This window comes from Macaca nemestrina, chromosome X, assembly GCF_043159975.1.
Source record: "Macaca nemestrina isolate mMacNem1 chromosome X, mMacNem.hap1, whole genome shotgun sequence".
NCBI classification, from domain to species: domain Eukaryota; kingdom Metazoa; phylum Chordata; class Mammalia; order Primates; family Cercopithecidae; genus Macaca; species Macaca nemestrina.
The window spans coordinates 2877320-2900676 of record NC_092145.1 but is presented as its reverse complement, the minus strand read 5'-3'; the positions used below and the strand labels follow the sequence as shown (position 1 = coordinate 2900676).

The 23357-nt window shown below is 47.8% G+C and overlaps 1 protein-coding gene across 8 annotated transcripts in view; it reads left to right on the top strand.

Annotated features, from left to right (window-relative positions):
* LOC105470186 (zinc finger protein 185 with LIM domain) overlaps positions 1-23357 on the top strand; it is an 82431-nt gene that overhangs the window by 54823 nt on the left and 4251 nt on the right. For 7 of the 8 annotated variants that reach the window (XM_071089260.1, XM_071089265.1, XM_071089263.1 and 4 more), the window contains 6 exons: positions 3938-4135; positions 8091-8201; positions 9696-9776; positions 11425-11496; positions 13635-13737; positions 14664-17701. In XM_071089260.1, coding sequence (XP_070945361.1) covers positions 3938-4135; positions 8091-8201; positions 9696-9776; positions 11425-11496; positions 13635-13737; positions 14664-14762 — 664 coding nt within the window. In that variant the 3' untranslated portion in view covers positions 14763-17701. Of the gene's footprint in view, positions 1-3937; positions 4136-8090; positions 8202-9695; positions 9777-11424; positions 11497-13634; positions 13738-14663; positions 17702-23357 lie in introns of those variants that run through there. The other variant, XM_011721950.3, reaches the window with a different exon arrangement.

Genomic DNA, 23357 nt, shown 5'->3' with positions numbered 1-23357 from the left:
ACACCTGTAATCCCAGCACTCGAGAAGCTGAGGGAGGAAGATTGCTTGAGCCCAAGAGTTAGAGACCAGCCTGGGTAACATAGTGAGACCCCTGTATCTATAAAAATTTTAAAAATTAGCCAGGCATGGTGGTGTGTGCCTGTAGTCCCAGCTACCTGGGAGGCTGAAGTGGTGGAGGATTGCTTGAGCCCAGGAGTTTGAGGCTGCAGTGAACTATTATTGCACCACTGCACTCCAGCCTGGGTGACAGAGTGAGACCCTGTGTCAAAAACAAAAAACAAATATGGATTTAGATAAAGAGAGGCTTTTATTTTATTTTATTTTTGAGACAAGTCTCGCTGTGTCACCCAGGCTGGAATGTAGGTGCCATCTCAGCTCACTGCAACCACCACCACCTGGGCTCAAGCAATTCTCCTACCTCAGCCTCCTGAATGGTTGGAATTACAGGCATGCGCCACCATGCCCAGCTAATTTTTGAATTTTTAATAGAGATAGAGTTTCACCATGTTGCCCAGGCTGGTCTTGAACTCCTGACCCCAAGTGATTCACCCATCTTGGCCTCCCAGAGTGCTGGGATTACACACGTGAGCCACTGTGCCCGGCCAATAATTTGTTTAAAAAGACCACTGCAATAGGGATGATGCTGCAATCTTAGGACTTGCAAACATCACAAAATAATACGGAAAAAGGAGGGAGGGAGTAGTAAGTAGAGCTAGAAGCTCAGCTACTTTCAAGGGCCAGTGGGCAAGCAAAGGGGAACCTATTTGGCATGATTTGACCAGAAATGTGTTTCCCTGCAGTCAGCCGATTCCCAGGAGAAGCTGCGAAGTGGGGCATGTTCTGCAGTTTAGCACTTACCTAGCCAGGAGCAAGCAAAGTTCAGACCCTGTGGGGAGGAGAGAAGACTGCCTAACATTCTGTCAAGGCAAAGGAGAGGGTAAAAAGCAGACAACTGTGAACACTTGATCATCCTTCAGGCAATAATCCATTCTGGGTTTCTGGCTTAAGACTCTTGAGAAACAAGGGGAAACAGCTGGTAGGAGCAGCAGGCTCACCTATATGTAGTTCCATGAGGTAACCTTATGGACTTCTGCCACCTTCTAAAACTCAGCATGTCCCAAACCATCTTTATCAACACAGCGTCTCACCAAAAACAACCAAATAAAACAAATTAACTAATGTACTAATTCTGCATCTCCCCCTGTGTTCCTCATCTCAAAAAACTGTTATCACCTCATTGACTCAGACTCTCAACCAGGGAGATAGAAGAAATGTTTGGGGGCATGTTAAATGTGATACCTATGAGACATGTAAGAGGTGAGGTGCAGGAGGCAGGTACATGGTGATAAAAGAAAAACTTCAGCCAAATTAAATTTAAAGGAGTTTCATTGAGCAATGAACTATTTGTGAATTGGGCAGCCCCCAGAACCACAGTAGATTCACAGAGACTCCAGCACAGCTGCATGGTAGAAGAAGATTGATAGATTAAAAAAAAGGTGGCAGGGGGCGGGGGGGAATGACGTACAGAAATTGGAAGTGAGGTACAGAATGGCTGGATTGGTTACAGCTTGGGCGTATGCTTTATTTGAACACAGTTTGAACACTCAGCAGTGTATGAATGGTTGAAGTATGGCCGCTGGGATTGGCCAAGACTTAGCTATTGTTACGCATGCATACTCCTAAATTACGTTTTCAATTTTATCTCCCTATTAAGCTAGGTTACTTTTCATCCACAAGGACTCAAATATGGAAGTACGGAGTCCTTCTCAGGTCATATTTAGTTTGCTTTAACAATGGACAAATGGGACTGGAACTTTGGGGTGAGGTCTGGACTGAAAATAGGTATTTGAGAGTCTTCCATACGTCAGTGCAACTGAAGCCAGGGGGATGGGTGATATTGTTGTAGGGGCATGCATAAAGTGAGAAGAGAAGACATATAGGAGCAGCACCCCATATTAAGAAGTAAGATAGAACAGGAGGAGCTTGTGAAAGAGATGAGTGAGCAGTGGCCAGTGAGGTAGGAAACCAACCAGTGTGCTGCTGTGGAAGAAAAATGTAAAAGGGAGAGTCACCAACTCTGCCAGTTAACTGGACTTAGCTGCAAGAATGTCTAGAGTAGTGTGATCTGCACAGTGATCCTGTGATTAAAGCATCCTAACCCCCCCAACAATTTGTTACCACCTTAGACAAGTACAGAAATTGAGAATATTTATATTTTTGTAGCACTTTGACATTGCCAGGACATGTAAGCTTGTGATCAGTAGACTTTCTGGTTGAACAGGGTAGAGAGACCAGTTCAGGTGTTGTGGTGAGTCCCATGGTGTCGGGGGCTGCACCTTAAGACCGCATGTCAGTCCCAGACAGAGGGGAAAGGGAGGTCATTCAGTGCAGATAGTCTGAGAAGCAATTAATAGGTTCCATGGAATGTTGATGGTAAGAAGGGAAGGAAAAGGTGACAAGAGTGAGTGTAGACAGCTCTTTCTAAGGAGTTTGGCTGCTGGAAGGGGAAGAGAAGCAGCTGGGGTTAGGTGGGGGGAACTAAGTTTAGAGATGCTAAAAGTGTAGCAGGGGTCATGTGATCAGGTTGAGCTGCAGCACAATGAAATTCCATTTTGACTACCATTTATTAGTTGCAATTGGACTCTTACCTCAACTTTCTCATCTGTAAAAAAAGGGATGGCCGGGCGCCGTGGCTCATGCCTGTAATCCCAGCACTTTGGGAGGTCGAGGCAGGCGAATTGCCTGAGCTCAGGAGTTCACGACCAACCTAGCCAACAAGGTGAAGCCCTGTCTCTACTGAAATACAAAGAATTAGCGGGGCGTGGAAGCGGGTGCCTGTAGTCCTAGTCCCAACTACTCGGGAGGCTGAGGCAGGAGAATCGCCTGAACCCGGGAGGTGGAGGTTGCAGTGAGCCGAGATCACACCACTGCACTCCAGCCTGGGCGACAGGGGAAACTCCATCTCAAAAACAAAACAAAACAAAACAAAAAAAAGATGAAAATGCGATTGCTTTCTAGTAATACTTATGACTACTTCACAATAAAGAAGACAAGAAGGTTCCAGCTGTGAAAACTACGCGGTCACAACAATAAGTGAGCGGGAGCACGCACGCGCGCTGAGATTGTACGTGCACAGGCTGGGGTGCGGTCGGCGTGAGTACGCCTGCGCGTGCCGCCATTTCCTGCAGCCGCAGACTCGGCCCGCGGTGCCCGCCGGGAAATGAGATGATCAACAAAGAAAATGGTAGTTTTGGGCAAGATCGACCTTGGAGAGGCTTTTTCTGCATCAGTCCCGGATCCTGCCACCAGATGGCGCTAGAGGATCACAAATGGGTCTAGGGTCGTCCTAACAGCCCCACCTGAGAAATTTTGGATTCTTCTGGCCCTTCCTCCTTTTGTGGGGTCAACAGCGGATTTGGGAATCTGGCGACCAACACGTGCCCACTCCCCTACTCTTGCCCCTACCGAGCCCTCCAGGGTAGCTTGGGGGACAAGCCCCTCCCTAGATTGCCGGGTTCTTGATGAGCCTGGCCAGCGCACAGGTCTTGAGCACCATAGTCAGGGAAGAAGGCTGAATGGCTTAGGTCTTCCTAGAGAGGCCAGAGGCAGGAAAGAACTGGAGAAAGGAGAGATGGCAGTGGGAGGACGGGGACAGGAATACCAGTGTGTTTCCAACCAGAAGACTATGTCTTTTAATACCTCATTGAAGTCATCAGGTGACTTTGCCCTTGTCAGAAAGGAGCAGCACTGCTGGGGTCTTACTGAGGAGGAGACTGCCTGCTGCTTGGAGTGGCGGTTGTGCCTCCTTCCTGTCTGCCCTACCCTCGGGGAGATGAGTCCCTCCAAGTCCACGAGACATGACAGCCAGCCTACCTACGATTGGAGAACAATGTCTAGTCTCGGGCACTCACTTCATAAGGGTCTTATTCTTCCTCAGCGTGTTGGCTGATTCTGAGGGGAAGAATGTGGCCACCAAGGTCGGAGAGGCCTGGCAGGACAGGCCTAGAGCCCCAAGAGGTGACCAAGGAGACCCAGCTGTACTCACTCAGCAACCTGCAGATCCCAGCACCCCAGAGCAGCAGAACAGCACCAGCGGATCTGAGCAGTTTGTTGGACGAGAGAGCTGTGCCAGCAGGTAAGAGCCGAACTGCACTGGGACCTTACCTGCTAGAGCCAGTGTTTTTGTCCAGGGCAGCAACCCAGGACAAACCCCTACACACTAGGCATGCCTGTTACCCTCTGCAGGCGAGTGTGGTTAGGAGCCAGAGGGAAGCAGAGAAACCAGCATGTCAGGGGTAGATATTCATGGATTTCAGCTTGGAGCCATAGCATCGAATCTGTTAGACTAAGTCTGGCACAGAGAGGATGCACAGAGAACCATGTTGTCTGGCAGCCAGTTCAAACCTGGAAACCTGGGTCAGGGGAGGGATATAGGTTACTTTTTCCATTAACGGAGATAGAAGCTCTCTGAGCAAGGTGTGCCATGGTGTGGATGGGATTCACTGCCAGAAATAACAGCTGTACCAGTTGGATGAGCTCTTCCACTGCCATCAGCACTGGGATGGCCATGGATTTGGGCAGTAATGTAGCTCCACAGTGCTGACTCAGGGTTGCTCATTGGTTGCAAGAAGTTGGCAGCAGTAGCCTGAGGAAACAGGGGCTCTGAATTTTCTGAGAGAGATCAATAACCAAGGAACAGCCAGGTACTAGAGAACAGACAGCACTAGACGCTTGTGCTTTTCTGTGAGCAGCTCAGGTCTCCCAAAGTGGTAGTTTCCTGGCTTCTGGCCTTTGTAGAGCAGTGTGGGTCCACTCCAAATTATGACGTTTGTGGTAGCTGTAAGAACTTTCGCAATTTTGAAGTCCTAGGTGACTTGTAGCATATTTTTTCACATTTGAAAATAATTGAGTTTTGAAAATGTTTTTACAGGCAATCTAGTATCAGATTTTATACATCCTGAAACATTCTGTCAATTCCCATTTCCAAAAATCCGTGGAAAGCTGGAGTTGTTGGACTGGAAACAGTGTGGTCTCAGGAAGGGCTTCACAGCCATTGCAACATGGGCAGGGCCTAGAGGGCAGGAGAGAATGCCATGATTTGATGACATTTTACCCAATCCTGCCAGGTGAACTTCATCTTCTTCTCTATGACAGAATTTTCTGGCTCTCACATCCAGCTTTGGTCACTAGGAACCCACCTGTTGGCTCTTGCACTGGCAGGACATGTGGTAGAGGCTTCCAGTCTGAGGCAGGACTGGCTGCATTCTCAAGATGTCCTTATTTCTGGTGTTTTGTGGCTATTGTCCTGTCCACTTAACTGATTTTGACCAACTGCCTTGCTGTGACCTCTGTCCTCTCTCTGTCTCTCAGTTCCAGGTCATTCCCTTGACCAGCTTCCAGTCTTTCCTAATCTTATCCCTGCCAATGAAGTATTTTGGCTCTGCCTTCACTCTCCTGCCATGATCCATCGCTTTGATAGGGTGGCTTCGGGAACAGGGTAAGGAGAGGGCTGTGCTAGCTTCATCTTGCCGAGGAACTCAGTAAAGAAAATGTTTGCTGACCTCGCATTCCTCAGCTTGGCTCTGGTCTCTCAAACCTAATACATGGGATGCATACCAGCAGTCAGCCTCAGTTTCCCTCTGGTCCTTTTCTGTGTGAGTCCTTCCTTTATCACTGCCTGGAGCTGCAGTTGATGATGGTGAAAGAAGGTGTACATGTCTGTTGAGAGCTCCCTTTGTTCCCCAGATATTTTTTTCCCAAAGTGGCCATGAGTTCAGGAATAATCAGGAGCCATGGGCCGCCAGCTAGAGATGCTGCATACTAAGAGCCTCCCATGAGCAGCCATGTACACAGTGAACACGATGGCTAAGGCCCCATGCAGCCTCTCTCAGAGAGCACACGGTCTGCTAAGGAATAAGCACGATCGTAATAATCGTTAGCACCCGCTGTGTGCTGACAATGTGCAGGCACTGTTCTCCCTGCCTTATGTGGACTCACTCATTTAATTCTCACACCAACTCTAGGAAGGAGGTGCTTTTATTATGGAGAAACTGAGGCAGATGGAGGTTAAGTAATTTGCTGGCAGTTTTGCAGCCAGGAAGTGGCCTAACGGAGATTAGAATCCAGAGAGAGCTTAGAGCCTATACTGTTCATCGCTATGGCATCCATACTGCCCCTCCGTTTGTTATAAGCCCAGAAAGGAAAGAAACCAGGTGCTCTGATGAAGAGGGGTTAGGGCAGGGTGTGGTAGCAAGGATGGTTAGGGAAAGCTTTTCTATCGAGGAGGAGACAGTTCAGCTGAGACCTGAAACATCTGGAGGAGCCTGCCTTCCAAAGAACCTGGGGAGAGGCATCGTGTACAAAGAAGATAGAGAGGAGGGCCTGAACGATGAGCCCTGTGCTTGGAGGGTACAGGGTGAGGTGAGCGAGGGACAGGAGCTGGGCCCTGTAGTGTCTTGTAGGTGAGGGAGAGGAGGCTATTGGGAGGGCTCCTATTGCTCACGTTGCAGTCCTGGGGGGATGCCCAGGGGATTTTTTTTTTTTTTAAAGAGGTGATGTTTCACTGTGTTACCCAGGTTGTTTTTGAACTCCTAGCCTCAAGTGATCTTCCTGCCTCAGCTTCCCTAGTAGCTCCAGGGAATTTCTGTTTTACCTTGCCCCTTCAGTTCTGCTGTCCCCTTCAGTATTCTGCTGACATGGATCACAGGATACCAGACACCTGGTAGTTGTTCAGTCAGTAGGAGGTCTTCCTTCCTTTCTCTTAGAATCGATCCTTTTCTCACTCTTCGGCTCTGCATTTTATCCCCCATGTGTCTTTTCAGATTTTTGTGGGGCATCCTCTCCTATCTGGTCCACCTCCTCCAGTCTCTATGGTATATTTCTTTGTCATAGGGTGAAGCAGGAACAGGCACAGGATGATTGGGTACACTGGGGTGAGGTAGGAGGGAAGGCCCTCAGGAAGGGCTTCCCAGAGGAGGAGGTGATGTTGTCTGCAAAGGCATATGAGAGCTTGGCAAGTCCCGGGGAACTGCAGGCTGGTCTGTATGGCTTGAGCTTGGGTGGCAAGTGATAGTTTGAGACTATGAGGCGAAAGAGCTAGGCAGATGCTAGATCATGATTGTTCTTCCCTTTGCCTACTCTTCAACTAGTTGTAATCTTGGGCATTACATTCTCTGGCAAGGGGACAATACCCCATAGCCTGGGCCAGATGCAGGCAGCCATATCTGGAGTATGATCTGAGCCGCAGCATGTTGGAGAAAACCAGAATCAGCCCAGGGCAGTGTGCACCCATAGTGCTGGCCTCAGGCCATTGGAGGGTGGGCAGACTTAAGTTGGAAGGTGCAAACAAGTGGTCAATGGTGCTGCCCAACACCATGCCCTGAACTGCAGTAGACAGCTATGGCAGCTTTGGTAATGAGGCTCATAGCCTGGAGGCAGGCAGAGTGAGAGCCAGTATGGGCTTGGCCAGAGAAAAGCTCTTTTGGGCTGCTGAGGAGGTTGGATTCCAGGCCAAGGGCCGTATCTGGCAGCTGAAGTGTGGAGGTTCAGAAAAACTTCCACACCGGTCAGTCTCCCGCCTCTGCTGGGAATGAGGTGCATCTGACTTTCCTCCTCAATGATGCCTACTTTCATATGGTCCTCTGCCCCTTGGCCTTGTGTTCTCTAGAGAGTTCCCTGCAGGGTGGCAAAAGGAGCTGATCCTAGTAAGGGACTGTCCCATCCAGTGAGGAGGTGAGCTGGGCTGTGTCTTCCCCTTCTGCGCCCTCCTGACTGTCACATCCCTGGGAGCCCCATGATTCTACTCTAACTGAGTGAGTCACAGAGGCCAAGGCCCTTGGCTGCAGTCAGGAGTTCTGCGTGGACACTGGAAGATTGGGGTCTTGCTACCAACTCACAGTGTGACCTGGGACACGTCTCAACTTGCCTAGCCTGGGTTTGCTTGTCTGTAAAGTGAGGAGAAGTTCCATTTGTTGGTCTCGGAGGAACCTTCAAGAGCAGTGCTCAAGGGTTAGGCTCAGAAAAGTCTGTTTGACCCTGGAAGGTGTTAGCTCTCAGGTTGACATGCCCACCCCTCCCTTTATTTCTTTCAGGGTGAGGAGCCCCTCGAGCTGCATGGTCACCGTTACTGTCACTGCCACTTCTGAGCAGCCTCACATTTATATTCCAGCCCCCACAAGTGAATTGGACTCCAGCTCTACCACGTAAGAAGGGCTATCTAGCAACCTGGGAGATGTTCCTCTGCCACTTCCTCCTTGGCAGTAAAGGACTTGGCTTTTGTTCCATGTTGCTTCCCCTTTAGTGCCTTCCCCAATTTCCAGCAGGCCGTTAGCCAAGGGGCCACACAGGACAGTGTTAGTCCCGTAATATAAACTCCCATCTATAGGCCTAGACGTTCCCACACCTCCTTTTTCCTATCTCTGTAAGAGGCTGCAGTGGTACTTCCTAGTGTGCTAGTGGATGTGGCTCTGCCATCCATGATTCCTTGCTGATGTCCCTGTGGAACATGCCCGGGAAGCCAGCTCAAGTCTGTGAAGGCCAGGCGTGTGAGGAATACCTGAGGCTGGGTAATTTATAAAGAAAAGAGGTTTAATTGGCTCACAGGTTGGCAGGCTGCACAAGCGTGGCACCAACAACTGCTTGGCTTCTGGTGAAGGCCTCAGGAAGCTTATAATCATGGTGGAAGCTGAAGTGGGAGCAGGACCATCACATGGCACGAGCAGGAACAAGAGTGAGGAAGGGGAGGGCCCGGACTTTGAAACAACCAGATCTTGTGTCAACTAACTGAATGAGAACTCACTTTTCACTAAGGGGATGGTGCCAGCTGTTCATACGGGATCCCCCCATGATCCCGTCACCTCCCTCCAAGCCCCATCTTCAACACTGGGAATCACATTTCAACATGAGGTTTGTCTGTCTCTCTCACATGCCCACTGCTTCACCGGCATTCCTGGCCACCTGTCAGGGTGCAGGAAGGGATGTCACTGCAGGAAGGCTGCTCAGTGAGGTGTGTGTGTTGGGGGTGGGAGGGGGGCATATCCAAGGGGGCCTCTGCAGACATCAGGTCAGCAAGCTGGAGTGTGCAGCATGGAAATGGGGGCAAATTTGGGGCCATGCTGAGCCCAGCATGACGCAGACCTTGTTTCCAGTCATGCAGACACCAGTCCAGGATGAGGCAACCTCTAGGCCTCTGGACCCTAGGAGTGAGAATGGAGAAGTTAGATGTGAGGTGGAAATTGCGCAGTAGCTGAGTACCTTCTGAGAGGTGCTGAGTGGTAAAGACTGACAGTGTAGGATTAAAGCTTGGAGGATATCTTGGTTGTGGGTAGAGGGGAAAGATGACACAGCCCTAAAGTAGGAGTGGAAAGCCCACAGGACTGAAGTGTAGAAGTATAGAAGCCTGGGGAGAAGATGGGGGCACCGAGGTCTGCATGGAGGAAGACAGCACATTGTTATTGGTTGCAGGAAGCCCCTTTCTGGGGCCCTCAGTCCAAACACAACAAGAGATGCTCATGGCCTGGGATTGTAACCCGAGTCCACAGCAGTGCCAGTGCCTTTATCCTGGGCCTTCCCATAAGCTGTTTCACTTCCTTCAAACCAGGCTGGGTCTCCCCAGCCCTGAACCACTCCTGTGGACCAGGCCTGGTTCCCTGGAATCTTCTGGTGTACCTCTGACTTCTGCTATGCTCCTTCTACAGCAAAGGGATTCTCTTCGTGAAGGAGTACGTGAATGCTAGTGAAGTGTCTTCTGGGAAGCCAGTATCTGCACGCTATAGCAGGTAAGAGCAGGTCCCAAACCCTTCCATGTCGGCCTTCTCCTGCCGGCTCCCATATTCTCATCCCTGCATTTCCGGTTCCTTGTCCAGGGCTTGGCTCAGAGTAGCTTCTGGGTAATTGTTGAGTGGATGAGTGATGTAGTTGCTCTGTGATGGGATTGATGCATTTTCAGGCGTTCTACTTAACTGGGCACCTTTGGGTTCTCCCTTCTGGTGAATTCATCCTGTACACCATTTTCACTGCCATTTTGTTCTGCTTGTCTTTGTTATTTTATTTTGTAGAATGCTGAGAGCACCCCTCTTGACAGAGCTGGCAGAGCCCTGGGGACAAACTAGCCCATCCTATTTCCTTTCAGATTGCAGAGCTCTTCTCTTCTGCCCCCATGTTCTTTTCTGTCATGCCAGGCTGCCTCATTTGAACACACATGTGACTGCAGTTCCTGATACATGTGTGACTTTGCTTTTTAATTTTAATTAATTAATTAATTAATTATAATTAATTTTTTTGAGATGGAGTCTTGCTCTGTTGCCCAGGCTGGAGTGCAGTGGCACCATCTCAGCTCACTGCAACCTCTGCCTCCTGGGTTCAAGTAATTCTCCTGTCTCAGCCTCCCTAGTAGCTGGGATTACAGGCACCCACCACAATGCCCAGCCAATTTTTGTATTTTAGTAGAGATGGGGTTTCACCGTGTTGGCCAGGCTGGTCTTGAATTCCTGACCTCAAGCAATCCATCTGCTGCGGCCTCCCCTTTTCATTGATCATCTTTTCATTTTCTTGCTTCGTGATGCCATGTGGAGGGGGTACTTCCATGTCACCTCAGTGTATTGCCGCCTACCACACTGAGATGAAGTCCCTTGGAATGTTTCTTATGACATGTCATCCCACTGGAGGATTTTAGTAACAGAGAGGAGCATCCTGGCCTTATTTCAGGATTGGGCCTCTGGGGCTTCTGGACTGGCTTTCATTGGTGCTATGGAATGATGAGCATGGCTGTGGGGGTCAAGTTCAAGCCCCAGCTCAGGCCCCCCTGTTAGGATCATTTTGGACAAGATGTTCAACCTCTCTGAGCTTTGGTTTCACCATCTGTAGGCCCTTAGGGTGGTTTTTCTCAACAGCTTATTGAGTTATAATTCACCTTTTAAAGTGTACAGTCCTGAGGTTTTGGTACATTCACAGAGTTATGCAAACATCACTATCCAATTCTAGAATACCTTTGTCACCCCGAAAAGAAACCCCAAACCCATCTGCACCCCCTAATTCTGCCCCATAACTCAAGTATAGGTATTATACCAGAATGATCCCTTCTTTTTTCTCATTCCCAGTATCTGATTTCTACTGAGTGGGCTCCTGGTGACTGTCACATTATATTATAGGCGGGGAGGAAAGCTCTGCTCTTTTCCCACTGGTCAGTGGGGTTCTCTTGGCGTATACAACCTCAGGAATCCTAGCCACCCAGCCCCGATCATCTCCCTCGTTGTGAAAGGTCTCCTTTGCCCCCCCTATAGAAGGGCCCTATGGCACCAAGTGATAGATGACGACTGGCATCGTAGTTATGTCTCAGCTTGTGGCCAAAGGTTAATTAGAAAATGAACTATGATAGTGATTTGGCTCTCATCTCTGCCCTCCTCTCCCCCATCACACTCCCTGCAGTGTCAGCAGCGTTGAGGACTCATTCACCATGGAGAAGCAGCCTCCATGCGGCAGCACTCCATACTCTGAGAGGTATGTTGACTTTCTTAGCATGGAGCTTGCACTTCTACAGAGGAGAAACAGGGAAGGGAGAGTTCCTGCTGAGCCTGTTTGCTTTTATCTTCTGCTTTGCAGCCTCCAATCCATTTGCAGAAAGGCGAAGGACACTACCGAAGGGTGGTGCTTCCCTTTTTGGGATATCACACTTATGACAACTAAAGCCTTTGAATTGAGCTGAGACTAGAGGGTAGATACCAACGGTGACTGAGATGGGAAGTGGTGGTGTCTGACAGCCCAGAGGACTCATGTCAGCAGGAGGGGCCCTTCAGATTAGAACCTAATCAATCACTTAATTAACCTACAAATCTGGCCAGAAGTAAAAATAAAATAACTACAAAAGAGAGGAGTGGGCAGAGAAGGAGGAAAAATGGGCTGCTGGCATCAAGAAACCAGAAAGACACACAGAGCTAAGAATGCACAGTGCTATGGAGCCACGAAATTGAAAGCAGGGACAGAAAACACCTCGTTCAGCAGTTTTGAAAGCTGTCACTAGATGATGGCACAGTCACCAGACCATCTTAATGACAAAGAAATCTTGTGTTAAAATTCTTGGATTGAGGAGAAGAGAGTCTCAGAGATTGAGTTCACTCAGGCTGCTATGAAGAAAATAGATCTGGTAGAATAAGTAGCCTTCAGTCCACAGTGAGCAAATATGGCAGACCCAGGACTAAACTCCAGGGCCCTGACTCCTCCCAGGTTAGGGATGTTTCTACTCTGCCATCTGGCTTCTCATTGATAGGCAGATCTAAATTCCTGTGGATGACATTCAGAGGCGAAAGCTAAATTGGGGAGGAAAAGGAAGGAAGTAAGAGAGTTAAGATAAAAAGAATCCTACCGGGCCCCAAGGGCAAACATACAGGAGCAGGCAAGCATATGGGGCCAGGGAATCTCCTCCCCTATAACGGAAGAAGCAGCTGGTTCTGAGTAGCTACAGATTACTTGGTGAGACACATCAGCAGATGAAGTCTTAGCAGAGAAGGACGGGTTGGTCAGAAACCTGAGAGTTAACCACCTACATAGGGGCAAATGGAATGAGGCTTCCACTTCTAATGGAGTGACAAATCAGATACTCTAGGGACCCCCCCTTTCCATTGCACAACTACTAAATCCAGAATCAGACATTACTGATCCATCGCTAGGCTTGGAGGAAGGAAGGGGACTCTCTAGGGACAATCTCAGTCACTTGCACACATGCATATGCACAGACACACATGCACACACACAAAGAACAGCTGTGAGCTGGTGCTACTGGTGGTGAAAGAAGCAGGAGGAGCAGGGCTGCACTGAGGGCAAGGGTTGCCAGCAGCACTGCTGTCCAGAGTTAACCCTGGGCCAGCAGCAGGATGGTGGGCCACACTCAAGCTGCCCATGGCACTTCTGGGTCCTCCGACAGAGCTAACGTGGATCTAGATTGGTAATGTCTCCCCGCCCCTGGGCTCCTGTCAGAAGCAGACCCAAATCTCTGGAAGAAAGTACCCTGAATTTTGGCCTGTGGCATCAGATCAAGCAGTCACTTTCAGAAAGTCCAGTCTGAGGAAGAAAAGCAGAGGTGACTCTCAGAAACAGGCATCCTGGAACTGGAAAGATGCTCAACCCTGGAGTCAGTGTCTAGAACTTGAGTACTGGATCTGAGTAGGCTGTATAGACAGAGCACGGAGAGTGGATCCAGGAGTATAGGCGGGGGCAGGGCTCAGCTGGCCCAGGCATGAAGAGAAGGGCCATCAAGACAGGGGGCCAGGCAGGGCACACAATGACATGTCTCCTGTAGCAGAAGGCATTGGTCTTCCTGCTCTAGAAGGTAGCAGGCCCCAGTGGATATTCTAAGCAGAAGGTCGGGGGAGGCAAACTGTCTGGAATAAGCGTCACATCAGGACACCTACAGGAGACATTGTCATTGTGAGCTGGAAAAAGATGCCTGACTAGTTTTTAGAAATAATGCAGAGGTCTACAGCAGGCTGAGAACTGATCTGCACACCACTGAAAACGATGGCAGCCTGGAGATCCTGACAGCAAACCTGGGCCTGGCTGCACCAAACCAGAAGGTCTGGCTGTGTCACATCAGAGGTCTGTACACCAGCCTGACCACCGGGTTATTGTTCTTCATCTCACAGGACAACTGGAGGGATCTGTACTTACTGCAACCATGAGATCCGAGACTGTCCAAAGATTACCCTAGAACATCTTGGCATCTGCTGCCATGAATATTGCTTTAAGGTAAGAAAGAGGTGGAAGACACCTTGAGCTAGGCAGTAACGTCCTGATCATGTGCTGCTAAGGACGTTTTGTAGAGTGCAAGAGTGTTACAGGTTCAGAGAATGCAGAGAAGGCTTGATCTCCATATACAATTGCAGATAGTCGCAGAGGCTTTGCACACCTGGGAGCTGAATGAGCTTCCAAGTCTAAGAGAGTAGATGAATGTTGGTGATTCCGCATACTTAGTACTGTAGGGGAGACAAAAGTGGTCTTTTCAGGAAAGACTATTCCTGGCAGAGGGCCAGCAAGTGCAAAGGCCCTGGGGCAGAAGCACTAGAGTGTTCTAGCTTTCATGGGAGAATGGCATGAGTGACAGGGTGGCTAGATCATGTAGGCCTTGGCGGGCACAGAGTTTGAATTTTATTCTGAATGCCATTGGGGTCCCCATTCTGTATGATGTATGGCACTTTGTAACCCCAGGTTGTTGGTTCCAGTCCATTTAGGGGGTCACCTCTAGGTGCACTGAAAAAAACAACCCTCTCCTTTGCCTTGACAGAATGTTAGGCAGTCTTCTCTCCTCCCCACAGGGCCTGAACTTTGCTTGCTCCTGGCTAAGTAAGTGCTAAACTGCAGAACATGCCCCACTTCGCAGCTTCTCCTGGGAATTGGCTGACTGCAGGGAAACACATTTCTGGTCAAATCATGCCAAATAGGTTCCCCTTGGCTTGCCCACTGGCCCTTGAAAGTAGCTGAGCTTCTAGCTCTACTTACTACTCCCTCCCTCCTTTTTCTGTATTATTTTGTGATGTTTGCAAGTCCTGAGGTCCAGGATGTGCCATAGGCTCACAGCATCTGCTCACCCACCTTGTTCAGGCATCTCCTTCCCACTTCACTCATTCCTCTTGCTTTGCTTTGTGTGTTGACCTCCAGCTTGCTTTTTCTTTCAGTGTGGGATTTGCAGTAAACCGATGGGCGATCTCCTGGATCAGATCTTCATTCACCGTGACACCATTCACTGTGGGAAATGCTATGAGAAGCTCTTCTAGGTGGGTGCTGGCACTGCAAAGGACAAGTGGCCAAGAGACTCATTAAGGAGTAGAGATGTGCCCCAGTCTCTCCTGGAGTCAGCTTCAGACACAGCTATCTTTCTTGGCTCTCCCTTATGTTTGGGGGCCCTATGTCTTCATGTCCCTCTGCCTTGTGATATTTTGAGATCTTAGGTGGCATGGACAAAGGCCCTCTATGAGGACACTTCCAAATCACACCTTCCATCCAGCACCTGAGCCAAGCCCTCTAGCTGCCCTGGGATGCTCGCTGGGCCGCTGTTGTTAGCCCCATTTTGCAACAAGGAAATAAAGATGTAGAAAGGGAGGGGACCTGGAGAAACCAAGGTAGAATCAGGACCTCACCCCAGGTCTTTGGATTCTTGTCCAGGGCTCTCAGTTCACTGTTGCTTGCATAGCTTCAGATCAGTACTGCATAGCCACGGTGCTCAGTGAAGCAAGCCTCTGGGTCACATTATGAGAACTGCCTGAAGACGTGTGTTTGCATGCTCATAGCCAGTGGAATTTATCACAGTGTCTGAGCACAGAGCAGAATATATCCCTTGAAGGCAGTCGGGATCAATAGCAAACAGGCTTTCCACTAGCTCCATGCTGATGGTCTTCTCTCCAGAAGACACCTTGAGCTAGGTGGTAACTCCTGATCACTGGAGCAGTCACCCACCCTGAGGGCCTCTGGCTGATGTGTTTCTAGTCTCATGGCTACTTCTGTTTTCTTTTAGCCCCCCCCCCCCCCGATCCCTGGGCTGATCAGAAGCTGATGACTCTGGACAAGTTTGGCTGTCCCCAGTTTTGCCCCAAGTTGCTGTCTCCCCTTCCCTCACCTCCTCCCACCCTGTTTGATTTCTTCATGCTTTTGCCCTTCTTAAGTTGAAGTTGCATACATCCAATATTGTATCTTAATGATGCTATGGTAATTGCTTGTGTGTATAGCTTCTCATAGCTTAGAAAGCACTTTACATCCATGATCTCATTTCAGGCTCAACCAAACAGGATCAAACAAGAATTCCATCTTGGCTTCCCTAAGACAGATTAGCTTTCTAATGAGTTTAGGTGGGTGGAAGTGTAGGGTTCAGTGTGTCCTGACTCCCTTGAGGCTTATGATGGGCCAAGTTGAAGACTGTTGATGATCCCTGATGGGTAAATTGCAGACATTGAATGCTAGGGATTGGTATAGGCTAGTGTTTAGCCTGTCTATTTGCCATATCTATTTTTTTTAAAATTTCCATACACTTGTAAAAGTAGTTAGTTGCTTTTGATTGACTTATAGCAGTTTTTCATTTTGTCTTCCACCTACCTTTCACTATATTTGAGTGTTCCCTTACAGGTATGTTGGCATGTGTTGGAAAATTTACACAATTAGGTTTAAATTCAGTAGGATATGATTTTAGGATGCTACTGATCAAAGTGATACCTGTGTCTGTTGGAATCTTGATAGTTGATTAATTTGCCCTCAATTCTGCTCCCTGAACTTTACACATAAATCTTCCCAAGTGGGTGTTAGGGTGTGTAGATCCCAGCAGGATTAAGGAGGGGAAAAAGCAACTAACATTTCTTGAGCCTGTACCGCATACCAGGCACTGTCACAAAGTGATGGCATTAATCCCCATGATAATCCTGTGAAGGCGATATTCTCATCCCATCTTAGAGATGAGGATATTGGAACTCGGAGAGGTGGCCATTGCATTGTGCAGAACTCTACAGAGCCTGTGCTCTTCCCAGAGCAGCAGCCACAAAAGCAAGCATTGATTTTGTGCTCAGTGTGTGCCAAGCACTGTGCAGAGGGTACATAGTTCCTGCCAGGTTAACACCCTCCCTTCAGGCCTCCTGAAGACATAGGCTTGCAAAGAGCAGAAGGTGTGAAATCATACTCTTCCTCTGGGCATCCTGGATCCCTGAATTATCCCCACCTCTCAAGAAGTACTTCAAGGGTCAAGCTGCCCCTTTCCCTCCCCTCCACCCATGAAAATGCCTCCAAACTGAGATGCTTTCAGCTGAGAACAGATTTGACTCATAGACATTGCCAAAGAGGAGCTTGTGAATCCAGGAAAAGCTCCAGGGGGCTAGCTTATCTGAGCAGAGAGCTTTCAGTGACCCATTTTCCTGTCTAGACTCTGCCTCAAGCTAGTGGCAACTGCTGGGGCCCCAGGTACTTGGGACATGGAAACTCGTTGGATGGCTGGGCAGATGCAAGCCTGTTCATGCAGTCAGCCAACCCTCTGCTCAGGTTCAGCTGGACTCTGCCATCTGTGGGCCCAGCATCACTCTGTAAGTTCCTTGAAAGGAAGAACAACCTTAGAGTATTTCTGATATAAAATGAGGGCCTGTTCTCTTGATTTAATTATAAAATGTCTACGTCTTTCTCCAGTTTCTAAGCCTTATGCACATTGGCTTGTGGACTTGTTCTTCCTGCCAAATGATCAGAGAGGAACATTCCATTTATTTGTATCAGATTTCCTCTGGAGGGCGTGTACCCACACTAAATAGCAACTGCTCTTCCTCAACTGTAGTCCCCAACATCAGACTTGGCACGTGGTGGACACTAACACACAGTTACTAAATGAATGAGTGAAGGGAAGAAAAGTCACCCCGTTGGTGAGAGGTGCTATCCCTGAGTCTCAGTGCAGGCCCAGTGGATGAAAGGCAAGATAAAGAGGCCCAAGATAGGCTGGCTTCCCCCATTCAAGGTATAGTCTGCCTTTAAGGGAGTTTTAGAACCAACATGCAAGATATGCAAAGAAATCTTGCAAGAGCATTATTGACTTAGACCCAAAACAGCCTCTCTCATGTCTAAAAAGGCACAGCATTTTGCAAATCTGAGGAAGAGGGATGGTTGCATTACATTTTTGCTTCTTTTTAATTGCTTAGTGTTTCTAATCATACTTAATCCATATTAATGTGCACAATTATAATAAATGGTAAGATATTACATGTGTCAAAGTTTTCTTTTTAAGTGTAATAACTTGGTGTATTCAGCTGTGTGATTTCTTTATTCCTATTTCCTGAAGCCATTCTCTGTACAAAAGTAAACAAGTACTTAATAGCAAGATCTGTACACTAGGCATGCGCAGGAACTGTGGAATTCTAGACTCATGAAATCTTAATGAAGAATATTGTATTGTGGCGGGGGCAGGGGGGCGTCTATCCTCCTCATCGTTACCACTGCAGACAGCCAGCCACCTAGTTGTTAGTGCCCACTTCCAGTGACCAGGAGCTCAGTTCCTTACAAACCCCTGCTGTCTGTGGACAGCCTTGGTTTTAGGAGATGCATTCTTCAGTTGAGTTAAAGTCCATTTTCTGTATGTCACCCGCTGGTGGTCTTTAATCCCTCTGCTAGATGCCAGCCCTTAAAATAGATGAAAATGCTTCTCAGATTCTGTCTTGGTCAACTCTTCTCACATTTAAACACCCCTGGTCCCTCCAACTCTTCCTTGACAGTAATTCTGAATACACATCTCTCAAAGGTCCTCCTCAAAGGTGACCCCAACACACACTCCAACTCATTCCTCTAGATGTGTACCAATGTAATCTGCATGCGATCCAAGTCTTGATTCAACCCAGGGACAGGAAAGGGTGATCAGGAAGCCCAAAGATAGACATAATACCGAGAACTCCTACCACTGAGTAGGGGCCTTGGGGCCATTGGACTAGTGTTCCTCTAGCTATTTTCTCACCCCAACCTTCGCCTTCATCTTGTTACAATGGGAAGGAAGGAAGAGCTTTTACTAATTCAAAAGACAAGGACTGCAACAGTAGCTCCTAACTAGGTATTTGTAGGACTCTTAATTGGTGACAGTGTGTGACACAAAGACCTAAAGGAAAAATAGGGAGTGTCATTGTGAAACAGCAAGTCGATCCTAGTGTTGTGCCTCCTCTGTTACCACGACTCCTCCTTCCTGTCCCGAGTTTGTATCTGTGATGGTCCCCTGCCCATGCATCTCTATGTCCTCTAGGGACTGCTCCTTGCTTATGGTTGTGTTCAGCCTGTGAATTTTTCTCCCCAGAACGTATTCCTCTTGTGAAACTTCTGTGCACAGTATCCTCTGCCTGTGAAGGTCCCAAACCTGCCTCTGAATGCCTTCTTCCCACTGTCCTCTGCCTCCTAATGTCTTGTGCTCCTAGCTCCTTGCACAGTGCATTCTACCTGCAGATGCCTTCTGCTCTCTGATCTCTGCTGCTGAGTTCGTTCGTCACCTAGGGCTCAGCCAGTGAGGCCTATCTGCACAAGGGCTTTTGCCTTTAACTGCCCTTGCCATAGTGTGCTTTGCTTCGTTAGTCTTACTTAAGGTCTGTTGATTTTGTTGTTTCTAAAGAACCACATTGACTTTTTAAAAAAATCATTTTATTGATACCTTTAGATTATTTTCTACTCTCTGTTTCATTAATGTTGCCTTTAATCTTTGTCATTTCTTCCCTTCTACTTGGTTTGGATTTACTTTGCTCTTCTTTTTCTAGTTCCTTTAAGGTATAAAGTTAGGTTGTTGATTTGAGATCCTTCTTTCTTTCATTTTTTTTTTTTGGAGACAGGGTAAGACCCTGTTCCCAGGCTGGTGTGCGGTGGCACAATCATGGCTCACTGCAGCCTTGACCTCCTGGGCACAGGCAATCCTGCCACTTAAGCCTCCTGAGTAGCTGGGACTACAGGCACGTGCCACCATGCCTGGCTAATTTTTTCCTTTGAATTTTTTTAGAGGTGGAGTTTGGCCATGTTGCCCAGGCCAGTCTACAACTCCAGGACTCAAGCAATCTTCCCATCTTGACCTCCCAAAGTGCTAGGATTACAGGTGTGAGCCACCATGCCCGGCCAAGATCTTTCTTCTTGAATGTATGCATTTATAGCTAGAAATTGTTCTCTGAGCACTTCTCTAGCTACATGTTGTGTTTTCCTTTTCATTCATCTCAAAGGTTTTCTAATTCCCCTTATTGCTTCTTATTTGATCCACTGGTTATTTTGGAGTTTGTTGTTTAATGTGGGTTCCCCAGATTTCCTTCAGTTATCAGTTTCTAATTTCATTCCATTATGGTAGGTTAACACACTTTGCATAACTTCAACATTTTAAAATTTGTGGAGGCTTGTTTTATAGCCTAGTGTTTTGCTGTGAATGTGTTCTTCATGGGGTTCTTCCTGCACAGCTGTGGTCACTGCCTGTGACTACTCTGCACTCTGCCCTCTGCCTTCACAGCCTCTCTGAATCATGCACCCTGCTTGAGAATTGCCTCTCCCTCTCTCTGAAAGCCTGCTGCACATTGCTTTTCATTTCTGAGGCCCACCGTACACTGTGCTCCACATCGTGCAAGCTGTCCAGTTGTGAGCTTGGTGTGACGTGGCATGCATAATGCTTGGCTGCCAGATCACCTCCTTCTCATGTCCTCTGCCTGAAGTGCCCTTGGCAGATCCCCCTGCTTCAGTATCTCCTCCCACAAATGTCTTCTGCCCATTGATGCCTTCTTCTGTTCAGCACCTTGATGTGCCAGTTGGTCACTTAATCACGCAACAAGCATTGATTGGATATCTACCTGTGTGCCAGACGTGGGAGCCCCAGTAAAGTAGACTCAGTTTGTATTTCTGTGGAGCTCACAGTGTAAGAGGACAGAAGAGTAAACCAAACATCCCACAACAAAATACTGTTGTGATAAGTGCTCTGAGCAAAACATACAGGGTATATTTTGGAGACAGGGTCAAGGCCCTCACTGCAGCCTTGACCTATAAGCTATAATATAGTGACCTACTCTGGGCTGCTTGGTTATTGGGGGAACCCACCCCCAATATTTCAACATAGGTTCTTTCTATTTTCCGTAAGTGTTGGCCAGCTGAGAAATAAAGAGAAAGAGTACAAAGAGAGGAATTTTACAGCTGGGCTTCTGGGGGTGACATGAGGTGGGCACTGTGATGCCCACCTGAGCCACAAAACCAGCAAGTTTTTATTAAGAATTTCAAAAAAGGAGGGGGTGTATGAACAGGGAGTAGGTCACATGCTTTAAGGGGCAAAAAACAGAGCAAAGATCACATGCTTCTGAGCAAACAGGGCAAGGACAAAATCAGAATTCCTGATAAGGGTCTGTGTTCAGCAGTGCATGTATTGTCTTGATAAACATCTTAACAGAAAACAGGGTTCGAGAGCAGAGAACTGGTCTGACCTCAAATTTACCAGGGCTGGGGTTTCCCAATCCTAGTAAGCCTGAGGGTACTGCAGGAGACCAGGGTGTATTTCAGTCCTTATCTCAACTGCATAAGACAGACACTCCCAGAGCGGCAGTTTATAGACCTCCCCCCAGGAATGCATTCCTTTCCCAGGGTCTTAATTATTAATATTCCTTGCTAGGAAAAGAATTTAGCAATATCTTCCCTACTTGCACGTCCATTTATAGGCTCTCTGCAAGAAGAAAAATATGGCTCTATTCTGCCCGACCCCGCAGGCAGTCAGACCTTATGGTTGTCTTCCCGTGTTCCCTAATAATCACTGTTGTTCTGTTCTTTTTCAAGATGCACTGATTTCATATTGTTCAAACACACATGTTTTACAATCAGTTTGTACAGTTAACACAATAGTGGTCCTGAGGTGATGTACATTCTCAGCTTACAAAGATAACAGGATTAAGAGATTAAAGTAAAGACAGGCATAAGAAATTATAAAAGTATTAATTTTGGGAGCTGATAAATGTCCATATTAAAATGAAATCTTCACAATTTATGTTCCTCTGCTGCGACTCCAGCCGGTCCCTCTGTTCAGGGTCCCTGACTTCCCATAACATCTCTCCCTTTCTTTTTGAAGATAACAAGATTAAGAGATTAAAGTAAAGACAGGCTTAAGAAATTATAGAAATATTAATTTTGGGAACTGATAAATGTCCATATTAAAATGAAATCTTCACAATTTATGTTCCTCTGCTGTGGCTCCAGCCAGTCCCTCCATTCAGGGTCCCTGACTTCCTGCAACACTTGGTCAGGGAAGCTTTTTTGCATTTTTGGTTTTAGAGACAGACTCTTACTCTGTTACCCAGTCTGGAGAGCAGTGGCATGATCGTAGCTCACTACAACCTCAAACTCCTGGGCTCAAGGCTCAACCACCGGAGTTGCTGAGACTACAGATGCACATGCCACCACATCTAACAGAGAAGCTTTTCACAAGGACATGATATTTGGCTTTAGTATGAGTTTGCTATACAAAAGGAGGCTATCTTTCAGCCCCTCTTTAATGTTCCCCTACACTCAGCTCCACCCCTCAAGGCTACTCGCTCTCCTTGTATGGTGTGTCAAGCCTTCTGTGGGGCACTGGGGATACATCAGTGAGCAAGACAGACAATCTGTGAATTTGTGGAGTGACCATCTCATGGGGAGAAAGACAAAGCAACAATCCTATTTCAGTAGCAATAGCTAAAGGAGCACAGAGGTGTGTCACCTGGATTTCTGGGGCTAAAGATGGTATTCTGGGGGAGGTGACCTCTGAACTGAAACTTGAAGGATGAGGAAGAATCATTCGTTCATTCATTCATTCATTTAATAATTTAAATATTTCCTGAGCACCCACTGTGGGCCACACACTATAGTAGGCACTGAGGACACACCAGTGACAAATCAGACAAGGACCCTGTCCTTCTGGTCAATGATGGGAGGCAGGTGCTAAATAAACATGAAAGCCTTTACTCTCTTCATTTTCTTTTGAACCCATTTCTTTCAGGCTCTCACCTCCACCATGGTACTAAAAATGCTGGTGCTAAAGTCCCCAATGACCTCCACATTGCTAGACCTTATGCACACTTCTCAGGCCTCATCAACTGAGCAGCAGCATTTGGTCCAGTGGGCATGTATTAGTTTGTTCTCACACTGCTATAAAGAAATACCCGAGACTGGGTAATTTATAAAGGAAAGAGGTTTAATTGACTCACAGTTCCACGTGGCTGGGGAGGCCTCAGGAAACTTACAATCATGGCAGAAGGCAATGGGGATGCAGGCACCTTCTTCACAAGGCTGCAGGAGAGAGAAGTGCAAGCAGGGGAAATGCCAACGCTTATAAAGCCATCAGATCTCTGAGAGCTCACTATCACGAGAACAGCATGGAGGGAACTGCCCCCATTATCCAGTCACCTCCCTCCCTCAACATGTGGGGATTATGGGTCCTTCCCTTGACATGTGGGGATTATAATTCGAGATTAGAATTGGATGGGGACCATATCAGGTCTATTCCCTTTGCTAGGCCTCTCAGTCCATTCTGCCTTTCCTTCCACCTCACTGATCACTCCTTTTCTATCTCCATTACTGGTTGTTTCTCATCACCCCATTCTCTCAACTTTAGAGTACTCCAAGACTTTGTTCTTGGACCCCTTCGCTTTTCTATCTGCACTCACTGCGTTGTACCACTGGGGTCCAGGCTTCAACATAGTATACACTGCCTCCTTCTGGAATTGCAGCTGCTCCAGCCCATGTCATCTTCCTGAACTTCAGACTTGTGTTTCAACTTTCCACAGCTCATTTGCACCTGGGGGGTCTAATCGTCATCTCATACTCAACCATGGAAGCCATGCTCTATGCATTGCCATCCACAGCTCCATAAATGACAGTCCCATTCTTCAGCTTGCATA